The sequence below is a fragment of the Mus pahari genome, chromosome 2 (assembly GCF_900095145.1).
Source record: "Mus pahari chromosome 2, PAHARI_EIJ_v1.1, whole genome shotgun sequence".
Taxonomy (NCBI): Eukaryota; Metazoa; Chordata; class Mammalia; order Rodentia; family Muridae; genus Mus; species Mus pahari.
In genome coordinates this window covers 95,400,356-95,420,696 of record NC_034591.1, presented here as the reverse complement: position 1 = coordinate 95,420,696, position 20,341 = coordinate 95,400,356, and the positions used below count along the sequence as shown (strand labels likewise).

Here is a 20,341-nt window from a genome sequence, read left to right as displayed (position 1 = left end):
TCAATTCTTTTTGCTCTGTACTTTTTCATAAGTCATCAAAGCATTGCTTACCAGTCATGTAAGCTCTGACATGAAATGTTATTTTATAGATTTTTGAAATTACTTGGATGTTATTTTTGCTCTGCAGAATTCTTTTCAGATTTTGTTAATAGAGGTATGGCTTTGCCATCAACATAGAACCTGCATACACTTAGCTATATGGGGGAGCATTACACCTTACATTAACTGTAGCAGACTGCCTGACTCCTTTTCCCACAACAAAGCAAGAATACTTGGAAATTGCATATTATTTCAATTTTGAATAGACACAGTGACAGATCCCTTAATTGCAGCAGCCATGTGCGTCTCAGGTCACTTTTCAGGTCCCTGATACAGAGCTCTGAATGGTTATTATGTAAAGGACCTCGATGGCTATTATGCAAAGGGCAGTTTATTGTTAAAGTCAGGGGGCGTGTGTTTAAAATGAACAAGGTTTATGGGGGAAATCAAGCAAGACTTCTCTATACTTACTTATATATGAGCATCTTCAGCTCAAGAGTATGATCAGGAAAAATGACAAGCTTCCTCCCTCCCTTGCTTCCATTCAGATGCACTATCATTATAACACATATGCCTGCATTCATTTTCTGATTTGCCCTCAAGTATAGCAAAAATCATTTTGCGAGATACTTGATTATGAAATTTTTCCCCTTTAATAACAAGTTAGATCTATTGTGATATTCTAGATAATATAATTAGAAAAGCATCTTTTTGTAGTCGCTGAATAAGGGAAGGTGTTACATCAAAGGAATCTGCTGATAATATGATATAATCATAGTGGTTCTTAAAGAATGGATTCTAGCCAAGTGTGGAACTCAGGTCTGGAAGCAAGTGCACCTTCTCAGACCCAGCTAATTGTAGTGAGTCAGAGGCACTCTCTGCAAGCCGTAACAGTCTGTGTATAAATGTCCCCTCCAATGAGTTTTCACGAAAAAAGCAAGTTTGAAAACCATTTGTGTCCATTCACTCTCACAGAAGTGAAACTGTGCCACAAACTTAGTCCTTTATACAAACCTACATTTATTATCCCCTGTTGTCTCCAGTCAGAGACTCAGATGAATTTCACTGGAATATCTTATTATGAATTCCAGTCTCAGAACCTCACATGATATCAAGGTCCTGTTCTGAACAGAAGATAATGGTTGGTGAGCTCAGGGCAGTTTCAAAATGCCCTGGTTTTGCTCTCTCAAGAGAAATGCCTGAAGGGAGCTCTTACATCCTAAGTGAACCCCTGCCTGGAGGCTATAAGTCATGCTGGGAAGTAAAATTCCAGTCCAGATCTTAACTCCTTCCTTGAATAGCTTTCAAACTGCATCTATTAGATTTTCATTTAAAGGGTATTTTATAAACCCAACTTTAGCCCATCTCCTTACCAATAGGTGGAGATAAGCCAATGTCTGCTTTCTTAAGAATTAATTCAGTTGAACAGTTCTATCTAAGGGAATACTACCTTCAGGAAGGCAGGTTCACCTTAAGCTATCCTAGAGATAACATGTGAAAGCTGAAGAGGTGGCCCAGTGATAAAGAGCACTGGCTGCTCTTCTAGGAGATGCAGGGATGATTCTCAGCACACAGATGATCGTACATAACATCTGTAACTCCAGTTTCAGGGGATCCTGTGCTATATTCTGCTCTCAGTGGGCACAAAACAGGCATGTGGTACACAGACATAACTCTAGGCAAAGCACCCATAAATGTAAAAATAATTAAACTTAAAAGAGATGGGGAAAATAGTCCTTTCATGAAATAATGTAATATTTCTTTCTATAATACTCCCTATCCATACCATGAGGCTCATCTTTGGCTCCTTGCCTGGACGGGATAGTTTTTCCTTATGCATCTCCTCTTCTTCCTCTTCCTCCTCTTCCTCCTCCTTTGCCTCCTCCTCCTCCTCCTCCTTCTCTCCTCCTCTTCTTCTTCTTCTTCTTCTTCTTCTTCCTTCTGCTTCCTTCTTCCTTCTTTTCCTTCTTCTTCTCCTTCTTCTTTTTCTCCTCCCCCTCTCCTCCTCCTCCTCCTCCTCCTCCTCCTCCTCCTCCTCCTCCTTTGAGACACTTGTTAGTGCCTCAGCATTCTGTGTTTCTGATAGGTTGGATTTCTCAGTGTTTCTCTAAAGCCACCCTACCCTAGTGTGACTATGTCTATCAGGTTTCTGATATCCAACTGAACTTACCTCAAAAACGCCATCAGGGTTTTAGCTTTGTATTTATATTTTTCTTCATTTTTTTCTCCATTGTCATGTTCCAGCCAACTGCTAAGATTTACAGCTTCTCTGCTCCTTTTTTTTTTTTTTTTTAGAATTTGTTTTTAATTCTAATAAATTTGTCCTTTAGCATCTCTTGAGTTCATTCTTAAATTCTTTTCTTGATGATACTCAAAACCCAAGATGTGAACCCTGGTTCTCTAGTGTTATCTGGCTACGATGAAGGAACCCTAACTATTTCCAGTAAGACCTGGTGTAGCAGAACTCATCAGCTTCAGGTTCTTTCTAGGGCCACATATCAGGCTCAAGTACATAAACTGTAACAATCAAGATGTCTACAGTTTACACTTTATGACCATGAGCTACTTCTTTGTTGTGGGCTAACTGTATTGTGCCCACAATGTGAGGTAGTACCACCAACATCTCATTAACCTCATGATAATTTCTCTATGTTAACCTATATGTTACATTACATTGACTTATATGATACACTCTCCACATTAACCTATGTCATATATTTTCCCCGTACTGCTTCTCAGGAATGCTGAAAACATTGAGATGTATTCTCTTGCATCTTTTTCCACATTGCCGTTAAGTCTGGGTTTTGAGACTTCTGACTGACAAGACTTCCAGTTTCACTTATATCCCACTACACAGCTTGATGTATAGGCTGAGAGTCCTATAAAAGAAAATGCATCACATTTTTATCTACAATTATTTCATTGATTTTCAAAACAAATGCATTTCCAATAAATTGTTAGTGTCCTTAATTACCAGGTGACAGAAGCTTAAAACAACAAACTGATTTTGCCAAATATATTTGAAGGTAGCTATCTATCTAATAAGGGTAAGTATTATTAGTCCTTATTTTCATTTCAATTTACACATTAGCAGCTGTTAGCCTGTCTTATAGAAGTTCTTAAGGCATTTACTTGTAACAATAGGAATGACTAGACTTCTTGACCTGAGTCTGAAGCTTGAACCACAACCACTTAGATAATTAGAAAAAACCATGAGATTAAAAGAATGAAGATTAAAAGAATGAAGAAATGGGGTGATGTAGGGGTTCAAAGGCAATTTCCCGGAATGTTTGTAAAGGGGACACCTGCAAGTAGTGATGCCTAGCATTAACTTTGGACACTTGAAAGTAGACACTGGAGCAATTGTCTTCAAGATGTATTTTGCTTGCTTGTCAAGCATGGAGACAAGGTATTTGATGCTCTCTGCCAACAGGGCTTTCTTTTCCTTCTAACTTTGTTGTTTTTTTCTTTTCTTTTCTTTTCTTTTCTTTTCTTTTCTTTTCTTTTCTTTTCTTTTCTTTTCTTTTCTTTTCTTTTTAGATTTATCTTCTGTACCTTATTATTTTCCTTATGCATCTCCTCCTTCCCCTCTTCCTCCTCCTCTTCCTCCTCCTGCTGCTCCTCTTCCTCGTTCTCCATTATCACAATCTAAGTGGTTGTTCCAACCTGTTTTCAATCTATGTGGTTCAAATCATTGGTGATTGACAAATGACTGCTGACCAAAGCCTCTTCTTTACCACTGTAGTTACTCCAATTTTATCCCAAAGTTCACCAGATGGGCTGTGTGATCACCATTTATGAATATACAATTCAATACTTTTCAAGAAGTAAGTCTTCTCCGATATTAAATGGGTTGCTTGGAGGATTCTCTTGTGCTTGTAAAACTGTAATGTAGTATGGACGACACCCTGTCATCTTGTTATGTATTTTTAAAACACTGTGCTGCTTATATACTGTTTTTCACAGGGCAAGTCTTAAGCAAACATATATATACTGAACATATTGTTCCCAACATTGCCTGCTTCCACTTCTTCCTCATCAACCATCCCCCCAAACTCATCAGTCCTCTTTTCCCCCAAGACAGGTTCATGTCCTACACTCATATAGGATTTCATATATCTATGTCAAATAAAACAGCCACACATGAGAGGATATATGCACTAATTATTACTGTTACCATTGTGTATTTGAAGCCTCCCTGTGAAGTGAAATAAGATTCTTTTCCATTTGAATCAATAAGAAACAAAATTCCTTCTGGAATACTCTTTTGTGGACATAAGAAATGGTGGTCATTGTAGGATCCAGATTGGGAAAATGAAAGTGGCCAAAACCAAAGACTTGGTTTTTCTGTTGGGTTTTAGTAAAGATTATTGGCTCAAACATAAACCTACGGTGTTGGGGCTCCAGTCTCCAACGTTTTGAACCTGGTCTTGCTAGATGAGGCTGTTTTGACTATCTATTTCCCGATACCTTTTAATGATGAAAATACATATTATATTTCGGGGAAATAATTAGTTAACAAAAATGACTAATCCTTCCAGAAATATTGCTATACATTCTATCCCTTAAAGTGCATAATGGTGACCTTGTGAAATATATGTGGTTGTGATTTTTTTTCTTGATTAATCTGAATCTAAAGAAAGATCAATGATCGGACCTGATTCCCAAGCTGAGTAGCTACAGATGCTTTTAATTCAAAAACATCTATGTGACATCATTGTGTTGGCAAGCTGCTGGATAACCATCCATGACAAAGTCTTGCTGATTTTTTGATGTGTAAAAATTACTGTGTTCTTCATCACCACAATGGTTTTTCTGAAGGTTGTGTGACCAGGCTTGCTGTAGTTGGGCATGGTAACCTGACTCTAGGTGTGGCTTCCCTGATCCTCTACCATGACTGCCATTGCAGACTGTCACAGCACAAGTGGGGATTCCATTTAGAAAATATACCGTAGACACATGGCCTGGAAGTGTTGACAATATGAGTTCCACATTATGAACCTTAGAAGGAAAGAACTAGGTTTTTGACTTCCACATGTGCCTGCAACTAGACATTATCATTATCATCATCATCATCATCATCATCACCACCATCACCAATCACCACCAAAATCCTCATTAAAAGCCACTGAGTTTTGTGAATACTTATAGGGATGATCAATCATGGTTGTCACCATGATGCACCTGGGAAGAGGTACCCTCACCTACAGAATTACTTTCATTAGATTGGACTGTGGGTGTATCTGTGGGACATTTCCTTGATTGCTAATTTATGGATGAAGGCTCAGTCCATTAAAAGCATTGCTATCCATAAAGGGATTGGCCTGGATTATATGAAAGTAGCTTTCTTTGAACCTAGAAGCCAGCCAATAATCAGCATTCCTCTATCGTTTTTCCTTCAGGCTCTTGGCTTGAGTTTCTGATTTGGCTGCCTTTGATGATGGACTATAACTTGTAATCTCACATAAAACATCTTCTTCACAAAGTGACATTTTTCACAGCAACAGAAAACCAAAACCAGTATAGCTACTTTATAAATACTGAATGTCGCAGTAGGACAGTGTTCTCAGCTGGATTCAGCCGTATTGACTGTGTCATGGACTAGATGCCCAACTGTCAATTCCTATACTAACTTCTTGCAGGCATGTGCAACCAATGACATCCAGGTTCCATTTTCCCCAGATAAAATTGTCGCAACACTACATTGTAAACTTACTAACTTATGGAAGCATGAATTTTTATGTGCACTTTGATTACCCAATTATGCATTTATCCAAAGAGTACTTTGTAGATGGCAGCAATGTCAGAAGGGTGGGTGTGTCTGCTCAATTCTTGTCTTTTGTCTTCATTTGTTTTCATTAGGAACCTAGAAGCAGAGGTTAGTTGGTGAGCTTAGAAGACTGTGGGCATGATGACCAAAATATACAGACTTTTTAAAAAAACAGTTTCATGCAGTTTCAACAAATCACAGGCTTTCTCTTTAAGTGTTTCAGCTCAAGGAGAGTAGATGTTGTATAAAGCAATGGTACTTTCAATAGTAAGCCAGAGATGTTTATCGTAGAAAATAGCAGATTACCAGTGTTATATCAACTCCTGAATTGAAGATGAAGAAAATTCTTGCCTTTGCCTGAGGCTCAGTAGCCATCTCTTCTAGGTTGTTTTCAAAGGTAGTTTGCTGGAATCTCAAATTATGGTCCCAGGTCTGCCTCTACTTGCAAATGTAGACACATGACAAGTGGTGGGAAGATTGTGGGGTACAGGCTTCCCTTCCATTTGCTTTAACTCTATAGTAAACAATGTAGTCATCTTGGCAGTGCTGAAGATATTCTGCAGAGAAACTTACCCCTCCATTCAGCTGCCAGACTAAGAGACAGTGGACCCCATGGAACTGGAATTTCTCCAGGACCATCCTGCTGGGAAAAGCAACAAGCCGAAACCTGGTGCCAGTCAGAGTTGGAGCTTGCTTCCTGAAAGAGATTGCCCACAATGTTGACAACTTATCAAAAGAGCTTGTAGACGAGATTGGAGTCCAATGTTGATAGGCAGGACAACATTTTGAACAGAAGTATTTAGCTATGCATACTTCTTGCCCTCTTTCTGAAACCTAACTCTCAGGGTAACAGACAACAGATGGACCTGAGGTAGAGGTCACTTGCTCTTCACCACCTCACCCTCTTTCATCATATTGAGAACAACCCTGTTTTACACTTTCTCTGTAACCTGTGATTTAATTGGCGTCTTGAGGACAGGTGGTTGTTCATAGCTTGTTAGGACAGCAAGGAGTAGGTTTCAACTCTAACCACTGCAGCAATGACAGCAAACTTGGAAAAATCAGCATTCAAGGTTCCTTTTAATAAATCCATCACATGCAAACTTTTCTTTTCTGTCACTGAATATGGCCTGTGTTGCAGAGAAATGATTGAGGTTTATTCCCAAGGGGACACATTGAGTGATTTGACAAGTACTTCTTTTATGTTTAGAAAAAGAATATTCCTGTGACCTTCAGGACTGGGCTGTGACTAACTCAGCTTCTTGGCTCACAGAAAGCTTGGCGTTCTGCTAAGAAGCTTTTCTTTTCTTTTCTTTTCTTTTTCTATTTGAAGCCAGATCAGTGGCTCTGAGGTGACTGTGCCAGCATTTTTGGTTCTCACCCCAGTGTTTTTTCTTCCCTGTGTGTTACTTTATGAAGCTCTATATTGGAACACTCTGAAAGGACTCTCTGCCTCCCTTGATCTGCTCACTTATATAACTATCCTGCCCATCTCATTTCAATTTCATTTATAAATGAAATTCTCTAGTTTGTGTGGATCAGAGGGTATGTATGGGAGGGTATGTGCACATGTTCATATGTGTGTGCACATGCATGTTGAGGCTAGAGAACAACTTTGCCTGTCATCTATCTATCTATCTATCTATCTATCTATCTATCTATCTATCTATCTATCTATCTATCTATCTATCTATAGAGATAGTTAGTGTGTCATTCTAATGCAAATGTTTGTGTAGCTGCATTTGTTCATATGTACTGCATGTGTGCAGGATCCCATGGGGTTGTGGGGGCAGCAGACCCTGGAACTGAAGTGTTAGGCTGTTGTAGGCTGCCTGATATAGGTATTGGGAACGGAGTCTTGTTCCTCTGCAAGAGCAGTAAACCCTCAACCTCTGAGTCATCTCTCCACCTCATTATACACCTTGTTTCTTTTTTGAGTCAGGGTCTCTCACCTACCTTTGTCCGTCATTGTCTAAACTTCTGCCTCAGTCTGTAAAGTGGTCCAGAAAATGATGGACAAAGGTCTATGGGAGCACACCTTTACCTGAACTGCTTAGATGCAGATATCCCTGATCCTTTACACTTTAGCCTCTCTTTGTTCCTCTTTATAACGTGGCCGAGTTGATCAAGTCACTTTTTTTATTTCTTCTTTTTACTATTATCTTGGATGTTTGATTGGCTTCTTGAAGACAGATGGCTGAACTTGGCTTTTTGTGGCACAGGCTACACCCGAAAGTTTGGTAACAATATCAGTGCAAGAAAAAGCTATCAAAACATATGCAGGAAGCTTCTGGCATCTATACCCCCTCTATAGCAGAAGTTCCATGCCCAGCTGCAGAATTCCCTGCCTGTCAGCACTGCCTGTAGCAGTTGCTAGTGTGAATGGGGGAAATTGTAAAGTGCCTGTAGGTTTCTGAGCACCAGTAGCATGTGAGTGCCAACTATGTTGTTGTAGAGGAACCTAGTTCTAAATCTGTGTACTTGGATTGCTGTGCTCGGTTTATTTAGAACGTGGCATTTGGAGAGATATAAAATACCAGCATGCTGTGTTTTTTGCCTTTTCTTATTTTCCTGAGCAAATTGGTCGGTCTTTTTACTGAATGATTACCTAGCTCTAGGGTATAGGAGGGAGGACTGGTGAAGAAGTATTTTTGTCACAGTGCCTATTGTGGCAGACCTTCTTTGCATTGTTAATTTGAGTAGGAATAATCATCGGTATTGATTTATAAGGATGGAATTTGGTGGTAACATTGATTCCAAAGAAGAGAGCAGCCATGAACAATTTGATTTATGATAGTGTTAAGGCAAATAATTCATATTCAGTTTCTACAATCTAAGGTCGCCTGCCTGGTGTTTAAATGTCAGAATGTATTCAGCAATTTCTTGATGAGTAACATACCCCAGATAGAATGTATAATTTATTTTTTGAGGGCAGAGTCATATTTTGCTTTGACCTATTTGAAACTAAGGAGGCTGCCTCTGTATTAGTTGTTCTTAGGTGAGACAAATAAACATGGAAGATATTCATGCTGTGGGGTATGTAACATTTCCAAGTAACTTGATTCCGAAGTTAGCTGGTAATGTTTAGACATGAGTACCATGTTTACAAAATACTCTTCCTATTTTTAAGTGATGGAAACTATTACCCCAAGGTGTATGATATTCTAAGGCTTGAGTTAACAAGAAAATGGCCAAATGATCTTGTAATGCCCTGGGGTTATGAATCTGATGATCATAAGGAATATACTTTGATGCACAATATTTCTTTGTTTGTCTTTGTACTGGCTATAATGTTGCTTTCTCAATTCTTCCAGTTCTATTTGTATTCCTAAGAACATTTGTCACACCAAGACATAACTGTTCTCAGATTTAGCTAGCTTCAGTTTCAAAGCATCAGTTGCATGAGGTCAAGATTCAAGCCTCAGTCTGAATATAGCAGATGAATATATGGGAAACACTAACTGAATGAATGTTTCTGTAATATCAGGTTCCTGAAATTTCTTGGATGTGGCTTTGAGAGGGACAGTGAGACACATTGTTGGGGGTAAGGAGTTAATTGGAAGAGTTATTCATGCCTTGGAAAGAGAGACATAGACAATAACGTGGCATAGGCGATGAAGAGGATTGAGGTCTCATCACCAGAGACAGACAGAATGATAGATGCTTTGAAGAAGGGAGTCATAACCCATTAGACAGAAGAACCCTTGACATCCTGGAAAGAAGGAATCTTCATTGAACACTTGTCCCTAATCAGATAAGATCCCTTGGTCATGTCTCTGGGGCATTTTCTTGATTATTATTTTTTTAAAAAATAGATGTGAGGTAGTCTATTCCATTGTAGTTGTTGGTTGCCATTGTCAGATAGGCGATCTTGGCCTATATAAGAAACCTAGTAATGAATAAAGCAGGAACAAGATAGTAAGCTGTGGCTTCTTCTTCAAGGTCACACCTTACATTCCTTTCTCAACTTCTCCTGATGATGGGCTTTATAAAATGTAAGATGAAATAAACACTTTCCTTCTCAAGTTGTCTTTGGTTGTTGCATGTAGCCATAGCAATAGAAGGCAAGCTAGAGCAGAAGATGAAGCTTTTAGTACCTGGAAGCATTTTATCTAGAGAGTCACAAACATGTCTAGAGTAGGCCAACTACCAGTGTCTGTGAGTAAATATCTGCTGCAGGTGTTGTGGCTTCAGCCATATTCTGGTTTGAGGTCTAACATTACATTCCTATAGGTCCTCTCTGTAATGTCCTGATTTATACTGGAATGCTAAGGGACCTTCCAAAATATCTCAGATCCAAAATTTTACAACAGTACTGACCCAGGTTTTCCCATCTCTGACTTTTCTGGGTTAGACCTAAAGCAGTCTTCACACACCAGGATTGGGTGATGAGCTCCTTTTGAACTTCATGGCCATGACATATGTCCTTGAACATTTTTTTTTCTAATGGATGCCATATGTTCCTACAGGGAGTATGACTTCAGCCACTTCACCTATCATTTTAAAATGGGATCCCAAAAGTTTGGAAATCCGGACACTCACAGTGGAAAGACTGTTGGAGCCACTTGTGACACAGGTAAGGGGCTTTTTACTATGTATGTTTTGTTGTAATTATTGCTGTTGTTGTTATTGTTTAAATTGGTGAGTTCTATGATCCTCTCAAGACTGTTGAAGTTTTTAAAGAGGATACACCTAACCATCATGCAGACTACTAAGTAGGTATCATTTCTTCAAGTAAGGACCATCTCATTGCCTTATATGATTTAAAGGAGCTTTTAGCAACACTTCATATGATTTTGTTTAATTTGGTGGACTAATAAAAGAGGAGGCCCTTGTTGAAGGGAGCTCTCGCTTGCAACAACGCTTTCAATGTATAAATGAATGATTTCTCCATCACTATCTCCTATAAATGAATAGGTGGGAAAACTGTTGACTGTTCCCTAGAGATCAAAATTTATTTCATTATTTTCCTCTCAGTTTACTAAGGCAAACTCTGTCTTGGTAGACTAGACAGTTGCTGTATTTTTGTGTTGACACATTTCCACGAGGTGACTGTCAAGAGCACAGAATATCATCAGGATTTTAAGTGTTGAGAATTAATGTTTAGTGTCTCATGAATCATGTCCTTTGCAATCTGAACCCTTAAGTTCCTGGAATATGAAAATGTGAACTTTTATGGTGCATTTGTAGAGATTCATTATGCCACATGATGCTTGAGGCTATTTTTATTGGTTTGTGCTGTGTGCTTTAACAAATTACCATCAAGTTAATGGCTTCAAGCAACATAGATTTATTGTTTGATGGTTTTAGAGGTCAAAAATTCTAAAGTCAAGGCACAAGCAGGGCTGCATTCTTATTGGATGCTTGAGCAGAAAACCCTGTTCTTGCTTTTTTTAGCTCCTAGAAGCCTCTTGACTTCTGTGACCTCTTCCTGTGTATTTGACATCAGCAATATAGAATCTGCACATTTCATTCCCTTGTCTGTGCTATATTCATGTACACTCTCTGGTATTGATCCTCTTAGGACGCTGTTATATTGAGCCTACACGAATATACTAGAAAATTACCTAAATCTTTGTATCCTTAACTAAATTGCATCTTTAAAGGCTTTTTGCTATTTAAGGGAACATACTTAGAGTTTCCATGAATAGAGGGTAGCTGTTCTGAAGGTTATCATTCATCATGACACAGGGTGGCTTCTGGGTACTCCCCATGTAAAACATATTTTCATTAAGTCCCCAAGTTACTGAAAGTCTCAACCATTATAGCTTCAATTGCATATCAAAGTCTCACTGATTTCATTGCATTTAAGGTGTCCAAACTAATGCGAGTCCTTTAGGGATAAGTTCATAGAAGTTCTTCTCTACCTGTTTAATTGTGAGAGGATGAGGCATGGTCTTCAGGAAATGATAAGAGAGGCAGACAATCTCAGTTACAAAATTCCAACTCCAAAACTAAGAAAATACAAGAAAACTTTGCCAGTCTGACGATTACAAATTCCAGTGTGAGCAAGTGCCACTGGATTCCAAGGCCTGTGAACAACCCTCTAGGACTTGAGAATGTCCTATTGACTAATAGGGTTTGTTTCTTTGGTTTTTTTTTTCATGGAACAGTGGTCAAAAATGCTCATGTACATATGTGGCCTGAGTTTGTGCAGATCACATTTGAGGGATGCAGTCATCCCTTTGAGTTCTGACCTTTAAGTAGAAGCTTTTAACCTTCTCAAAAACATCATGATTTCCTATGTGTACCTGTGATAACTCATTCTGTTGAATCACATGTTCCAGAAAATCTTTTTTTCAATATCCCTATGTCCAGACACAACCTCTGATGCATTGGTCAAGGAAACCCCATACCACAGGTGTAGGTTCACAGCACCCTTTATTTTTATTTTTTCTCTTAAGGACAACATTTAATTGTGGAAGCACAGCACCCTTTATTGACTTGATACTTTGAATTTGAATTCATATAAGGTACTAGCAAAAGGTCATTGGGTTATACAATAGGTTGCCTCTCTTGTGAAATAAGGAATGTAGAGAGTGTTCCAGTTTTGGAGTGGAGCTAATATATTATAAACCTTCAGAAATGAAGATTATTAGGAGAAACTCTATTTGAGCCTTGAGTTGAGAAATTATGAGAAAGAAACAATAATACATTAAAAACCACTTAACAGGACATTAAAGTGGGAAGGTCTTATCTTTAAAATTTGGAGGCAATCTTCAGAATGAAATTAGACATGGTAGCTCATACCTTTAATATTTAAACTCAGAAGACAGAGACTGACTTGATGATTTACATAGTGAGTTCTAGGTCAGCCAGGGTACATTATAAGATCATCACACACACACACACACACACACACACACACACGTGCACTCGTTCATGCGCACACACAAAAAAGAAGGTTATAAAGATTAGCTTAAAGTGAGGGTTTCCAAAAGAAGGAGGCCTTCAGGGAAAATCCTTCAAAAAAGGATCTGTCTCACATTTGTAAGTTGTCTGAAGCCATTGGGAAATTGCACTTTATGTGATTTAGTTTTAGGTAACCTATGTAGAAAAGAACATGTAGTAGTCAGGCATCCATCAGAATCACAAGGCTTGAGATCAAACCACAGAGCAGAACACCTTCCAAATCTAGCTGCCAGGCAGGGCCTTGCTGGGTATCTTCTGGCTGTGGAATTTCCCTTCTTAGGTGATCACGGTTTTGAAGATAAAAACGGTAATTGAACATCTCCTAGCAGGTATTCCTGAAAGCAACATTTTACTTTTAACTCTGCTGCAATCTTCGAAGGCTGAGAACTTTCCAAATTATCATTTTCTCTTTCTTTTCTTTGTTAACAGTAATAAATCTTCCTTGTATTTACCTGTTTTCTCTCACCTTTTTAAAATAACCAGCCGGGGTAAATGAAGCAATCCCTTCATGGCTTTGCTTACAATGTCTTCAGTTGAATATCTATGTTCATCATTGTTCTGGTTTCCACAGAGGTGAAGGCATCGATTCATTCTAAGTTTCTTTTACTCTCGAACAAAGTTTTCCTTTCTTCTTCTTTCCAACACCATGATCCTTACTTATTTCATTCTATCCCCTGCTATTGTCCCCTTTGATGATCAGATTTCTGACAAACCTCTCTAGGATGCTTTTAGACACTGTTTACACGGTGTTCTTGGTGTTCTCAGCAATCACCAGCCGAGGTTTTAGGGGATATACTTAAAAACAATCAAACAAACACAAAATAAAATTCATAGAAAGCTTCTAATAAGGAAAACCACGATTAAAATCTTATATTCATTCATTGTGGCGAGGTGCAGAGGTCAGTGGGTAATTTCTGAGAATTTTCTTCTTCTACATTCTGGAGTCTGCAGATAGAACTTAGGTCATCAGACTTGTTGGAAAGTGGCTTTACCTGCTGAATCATCTCACTGGCCTAAGAAGGTGGATTATTATTATTAATATTATTATATTTTGTTATAATTATTTTAGCATCATCATTGCTATTAATGCTTCTTTCATTCACTGTGTTCCTTTAACCAATCTGAAGGCTACTAACAAAGCCCCATTTTGTAAAGGCAGAGATTTTATTACTTTCCAATTGCTGCAAAGATTTACCACAGTTATGTCTTGCAACTTAAAGACTACAGACACATAACTTTACAGTTGTGAGAAGAGATTTAGCTATGCAACTGACTATAATACCCGTGAAATACCTCCAGTGTCTGGGTGCTTTAACGTGCATGCTATAGTGTGATAAAAATTCTCTCGTGCATGTTGTTCTTAAGGTGGAAATTTTTACATGGTGGCATGTAAAGAATTGCTGGAATGAGCTCTTACTGATCCATGCGATGTGATCTCTGCTTCTTGGAACACTTACAAAAGAAAAAAGGGAGATAAGAAAATATTAGATATAAATTCCATAACTGACATTTAAAGAAAAATGTAGAACACAGAACAAAATTGGTCCACAATACCAGTGTATTAAATACATGCACAAAACTTCATGAATAAAATACTATTCATAGCAAAAGTGGAACTCCAGGGGAAGCTAAAATTTAATAGTGGCTGAAACAAAGAACACAAAAAGTAGAAATTGATGTGTTCAATCAAATTCCTTCCCTTACTAAGAAAAATGACATTAGGAATTTACTATAAATAAACATTAAATTTTCTATTATAACTTTACATAATATTAATTAAGATGTGTGTGGAGGTTTTAGATTTGTCTGACAACATTGGCATTGATAGATTATTTTTTAAGAAAATTGCCACTATTAAAGTCCTGAAATTAGAGAGGGAATTCACCCTCCATTGTTAGTAAGCTAATGAACCGAAGGTCATTCCATTAGAGCAGGATAGCGCTTACTAGAATGCTGGTCTTCATTTCCTTATAGAAATAACACTAAATGCCTGATAAGTGACACCAACTAGTGTATAAAAAGTGTAATGAGTTCTTCTAAATTGTCCAGACAGGCAAGAAATCTCAGCAGGTTTTTTTTTTCCTCTTTTATGTCATTTTGAGGATTGCGTACTGGGCCCTGTGAAGTTATGCAGCAGGGAATTCAACAGTTGACTTTGATTTATACTAATAATACTAATAAGTAGCTCAGAAGCTAAGCGATTAGAGATATATGAACTTTAAAATCTTCAAAATTTGTTTTTCGCGTTTAGAGAAAGTTTGTAATTTTAGCCCTCTCCTGTAGTAATTTGTGCCTCAAATATATTATCCCTTCTTGATTCCCATGTGTACTTACTTACCTTAGTTATATGTACAGTGAGAGAAATGGAAGATTCAGTCTCAACTCAGGGGTTGATGAACCACACCTGATTCCATAATTAAAAGCAATATTCAGAAAGTAAATCCCTCTAATAACCAAGCCATCTCTCCCACCCCCCCTTTTCCCTAAACCATAGTATGTCTTCTTAACAATTTCCACTATTATTTCATGTATAAATTGACCCAAATAATGGTAATATAAAAGGAGGACACATTATTCTCTCTTCTGGTCCCTTTCCCATTTATCTTAAGAGTATCAGTATTGACAAATGTCTTCATTTCTAACTTATGATATTCACAGATTAATACATTTGAGTGGTTTCTATGGCAATGCTACAATGTTACAGCAGCTGTGCATACATTCCTGTCAAAGACTTAAACAGGGGAAAAATAAGAGATGTAAGAACACTATATGATGGGGGATCTGGGCAAAGTGTTCATTCTTTGATAACTTTCTGTATCTTTTCTCAACCTGTTTCTAGGTATTTCATCTGTTTTATTACTAGTTCTATTTTCACTTTTGAATGCTGTTTTCTTTTCCTTAAATGCTAGTTTTCCACTTTTAAGTTGAATTGAGGGTATTTTAACCTGAACCATATCAAATTTTATTAAGTTTTTTTATAATTGCGTAACTTTTCTTCTTTAAAATATGTATGCATAAATATAGATTAATTGCATGTCTTGAATATAAGTAACCTAGTCATGATTTGGAAATTTATCTCTATCACTTATGTCAACATTAACTGACTATTTAATATTTCCAGTGGCTTAAAAATATTCTCATCTCTTAATGGCAATAGTGCTCAAGAACTAGGCTTACCAGGACATGGCATATATCTCAGATGGTTCTATTGAAATACTTCTTTGAATTAAGGTCGTGGGAAATATTGTGAAGCAATCATTGATGGCCACTTCTGAGATACAAATTTAATTGATGACTATGTAATCTAGAATCAGATTAATTTCTGTTTGGACATTAGGCTCAATATTTTAATGTCTGCCACCAGATGGGAGTGATGTCCTTTCAGTTATATGCCCAGCTGTGTTGGATATGTTTTGAAACTTTATTAAGTTATATATATATATATATATATATATATATATATATATATATATGCATTTCTTTTTTTGCAAAATAATCCAAGATGCAACCTAGGTAAAAATAAGCTTTAATTACTTTGAGGATATTTTTCAGAGACAAAGAATCATTGTACATGAGAAAATATGTCAGTGTAATCCTAGCTTAGTTGTTTGTTTTACACACACAAACCACCCTGGAATACAATAGGATTTATCCATCTCCCCACTGTTAGAGACAGCTGCTTTCAATCACAGATATCCGAGAGCACTGTGGTGTAATTTTACTGTGCTTGGCATACATTTACCCTCTGTTAACTGGCACCATCTGCCCATGCCTTCCCTAGGAAAGCCAGAATAAATCAGTAAACCATTATCATGATTTGAGACTACAAACTAACTCTCTTAGTGAAGAAATTATTGAATTGTCTTATATTGGAATATTTATTTGCAATAATATCTGGAATAAATGCAATCATTTTATTTTATAATAATAAAAATTAATAGTCATACCACTAGCCAAGAACTACTGTAGTAACAGAGAGAGAGAGAGAGAGAGAGAATGTACGAGAGAATGAGTCTCTCCAAGGGGTGCGCCTTGTAAATGCTTATCCAATTCAAAGCAGTCAATCTGAAATCATATACACGAATGAACTCAAGGATCTCTCTCTCTCTCTCTCTCTCTCTCTCTCTCTCTCTCTCTCTCTCTCTGGCTCTCCCCCTTTCTAGCTATCTATTTTGCATACTAATACATTCACACATACTGACATATGTGACAATAATAACCAAGGAAATGGATGTTATCAGTTTGAGAGTGGGGGCATGGAAGTGGTTTGAGGGAAGGAACTTGTTAGGGACTGGAGGAGAGAAAGAAAATGAGAAAATTGATGCAATTATATTTTAATTTAATAATGGAAGTAATTAAAAAGTAAACAAATGATCTCAAATGACATGACCTGAACATGCTTAATCAATATACTACTTCGCTGTTCTTTAATTTTGAATGTTATTTTGGATTTTTTTCCCTGTGTTTTCAGCTTACTCAATTCTGATCTCTCACCTCTACATTTTCTCTCTCTGCTCTCTCTCTTTCTCTCTCTCTCTCTCTCTCTCTCTCTCTCTCTCTCTCTCTCTCTCGCTCTCTGCTCTCGCTCTCGCTCTCGCTCTCTCTCCCCCTGCCCCCTGCTCTCTCCCCCCCTCTCTTTCTCCTGTATGTGTGTATATGTGTGTGTGTATATGTGTCTGTGTATGTGTATGTGTGCATGTGCGTGGGGGGCAGGTATGTGTGTGTATGAGTGTGTATGTTTATGGGTATATTGTGTGTGTGTATGTGTGTGTGCGTGCATGTGTGTGTGGTGTGGAAGGGGCAGGCGTTTGTATGTGTGTGGTGTGTGGGGGCAGGCGTTTGTGTGTGTGTATGTGTGTGTGGTGTAGGGGGGCAGGTGTGTGTGTGTGTATGTGTCTGTGATGTGTGTGGTGTGTGGGGAAGATGTGGTGTGTGTGTGTGTGGTGTGTGATGTGTGTGGTGTGGGGGCAGGTGTGTGTGTGTGTGTGTGTGTGTGTTCAGAACCATTTCCCTGCTTCTGGATGCTGATTTCTTTTCCAAGTGAAATCCTCACAGTGGCTGGCTCAAGGCCGCAATGAAATGCCCTCATTCAGTTTTCTTAGACTCTGTACTTACAAGGAACTCCTCTGGTCCATGAATGTGCAGCTAAGCACAAATAACCACCGACTCTAAAAAGGGAGAAAGACAGCCATGTTTCCCCATGTCTCATGCCATCCTAGGGCCTTCTAGGAGTCTTTATCTATTTCATTTTCTGACTTAGTAAATATCACATTTCATTTGGTAGTTGAGTAAAGCAAGACATTAAAAGAAGACTTTTAAAAGAAGCTTAAAGTCCAGATAAACTAAGTTTTACTAAACCCTGGGCTGAGAACACTGATTTGTAGAATGTGCCAAATATAGAGAAGGACCAGCAGGAATATAGAAGAGGGTGGGGCTTAGACTTCAGGGCTGAGAGGGAAGTCAAGGAGGAGAGAAGATATAAACACATCCCGCAATAATGGGCTAGCATCAAGAGTGACGCTGATACTCATTGGTAGAGATCTTGCTTTGGAAAATGGTCTACCTTCTCTTGTCTGTGTCACTTGATTTTGGTAAAAGTCTGCGGGATGCTGACATGGATCCCTTTGATAAACAAGTTCTTCAAACTGCAAATGAACACAGTAAATTGAAAAATTTGTTTTTTTATTAGGTATGTATGAGTCTCTTGTTTTGTTTTTTTTTTCCAAAAACTCTTTCATTCTGTTTAACAATACAATCAAGCTGTTAAAATGATTTCCCTTCACGTTCTTTTTTTAAAATCTGGGTACTTCAGTGAATATTTTCAATGAAAAAAAATAAAATTTTAAAATAATTTTAGACCTGTTAAAGAAGAATAAGGTTTGAATGTGTTTGAAACAAGACCATTAATGAAGTTTTATGTGAGCAAATTAAGTAATTTCCAGGAACAAATTATGGGAGGGCAGCAATCAGTATTGATCTGATGCAGATGGTAGGGAAACCTTACCGGAACTAGAGACAGAAAAGAAGAAAAGACCCTGCCCCAACGGAGGAGATGGAGAAAGAACCAAAGGAGCTCAAAAACCTTGTAGGAACAACAATTTGAATCAACCAGTACCCTCAGAGCTCAGAGGAACTAAACCACCAACCAAGGAGTACACATGGGAGGGAGGGACCAGTGACTCCAACCCCTAGGTACCAGAGGATGGCCTTGTTGGATATCAATGGGAGGAGGCCCCTGATCCTGAGAAGGATCTATGCCCAGTATAGGGGAATGCCAGGACAGGGAAGCAGAGTGGGTGGGTTGGTGAGCAAGGGGAGGGGAGATGGGATATAAGGGGTTTTCAGAGAGGAAACTGGAAATAGGTATAATCTGAAATGTAAATAAAGAAAATATCTAATAAGAAAGAAAGAAAGAAAGAAAGAAAGAAAGAAAGAAAGAAAGAAAGAAAGAAAGAAAGAAAGAAAGAAAGAAAGAAAGAAAAGAAAGAACCCTCACCTGGAGCAAAGGGTTGCCAATGAAGTGCTAATGTTGTATCCACTGAGAACTCTCAAACTACTAGAAGCTGAAGGAGCAGGACATGTTAGCAAATCTGCTTCTACATGTCTCCACTGCTGCTGTTGGAAGTGTAAACTGTAAATTTCACTTTCAAATAATTCAAGAAAGATAGGCAAGAAAAGCACTGGGAGAATCCAACGGATTTCTGAAAATAAACCTCTTGAGAGGTGATACTGATATCCCAGTTTGGTGGATTCTCTTTTTTAAAGATTTATTTTTATTTATTTATTTGTAAGTATGGATGTGTGTCGGTCACCTGTACACACAGTTGCCAACAGAAGCCAGAAGAGGGTGGCGTATCCCCTGAAGCTGGTGTCATTGGTGATTTGAGCTCTCTGATATGAGTTCTGGGAACAAAAACTTGGTCCATTGGGAAAGTAGCAAGCCCAATTTGGCCTCCAAGCCATCGAGCATCCCTAGAGGGACTCTTCATGGGTTTCTGATCTATATCCGATGCTACGTTTCCTCCTTTGCTTCGCTGCCTACACATTTTATCCTTGATACCTAGAGCTTCATCTTGGTAATCCTTTTCCTCTTACTCCATTTTTTTTTTTTCCTGTAGGGCCTACTCACCCCTGTGGTTTTCATTATAACAAGCATGCTGACAGCAGAGCTCTATTTCAGCCCATCAGAAGATGCTCACCAGACATGAGCGGGGGCTCTCGGCCCCCTTTTTGAAATCATCTTGTCTTCCATCAATAGTAATCATCCAGGTTCTCTCTTGTGGGGTTCAGAACTGTCATCTAAATATGCAGCAATGGGTTCTTCTCCCATGTCTGTCTCTGTAAGGGATGCAGACTTAGCACTGAAAACGAGGGCTAACTCTGTCATCTCCCTACACTCTTTAAGAAATTGGGCTTGCTTTTATCTCAGGATAAAGTGAAAGCTGACTCAATGCAACCTGATTTGAGAAGTGCGCTCATCATTTAGTGACATGGCTCAGCCTGAGAGGCCATCTGGTCAGGGTCTTGGACCCTGTAGACTGTTCCACCTCTACACTACACTATCACTTCTTTGAATCATCCTCATATCTTTTAGCCTTTTTTTTTTTTTTTTTTTTTTTT

General features: G+C 38.3%; 1 protein-coding gene across 2 annotated transcripts in view; it reads left to right on the top strand.

Moving 5' to 3' along the window:
* Nucleotides 1–20,341, top strand: part of Ctnna2 (catenin alpha 2) — a 1,093,074-nt gene that overhangs the window by 131,372 nt on the left and 941,361 nt on the right. For both annotated transcript variants that reach the window (XM_021190430.1, XM_021190425.1), the window contains exon 3: nt 10,279–10,385. In XM_021190430.1, coding sequence (XP_021046089.1) covers nt 10,279–10,385 — 107 coding nt within the window. The remainder of the gene's footprint in view (nt 1–10,278; nt 10,386–20,341) is intronic.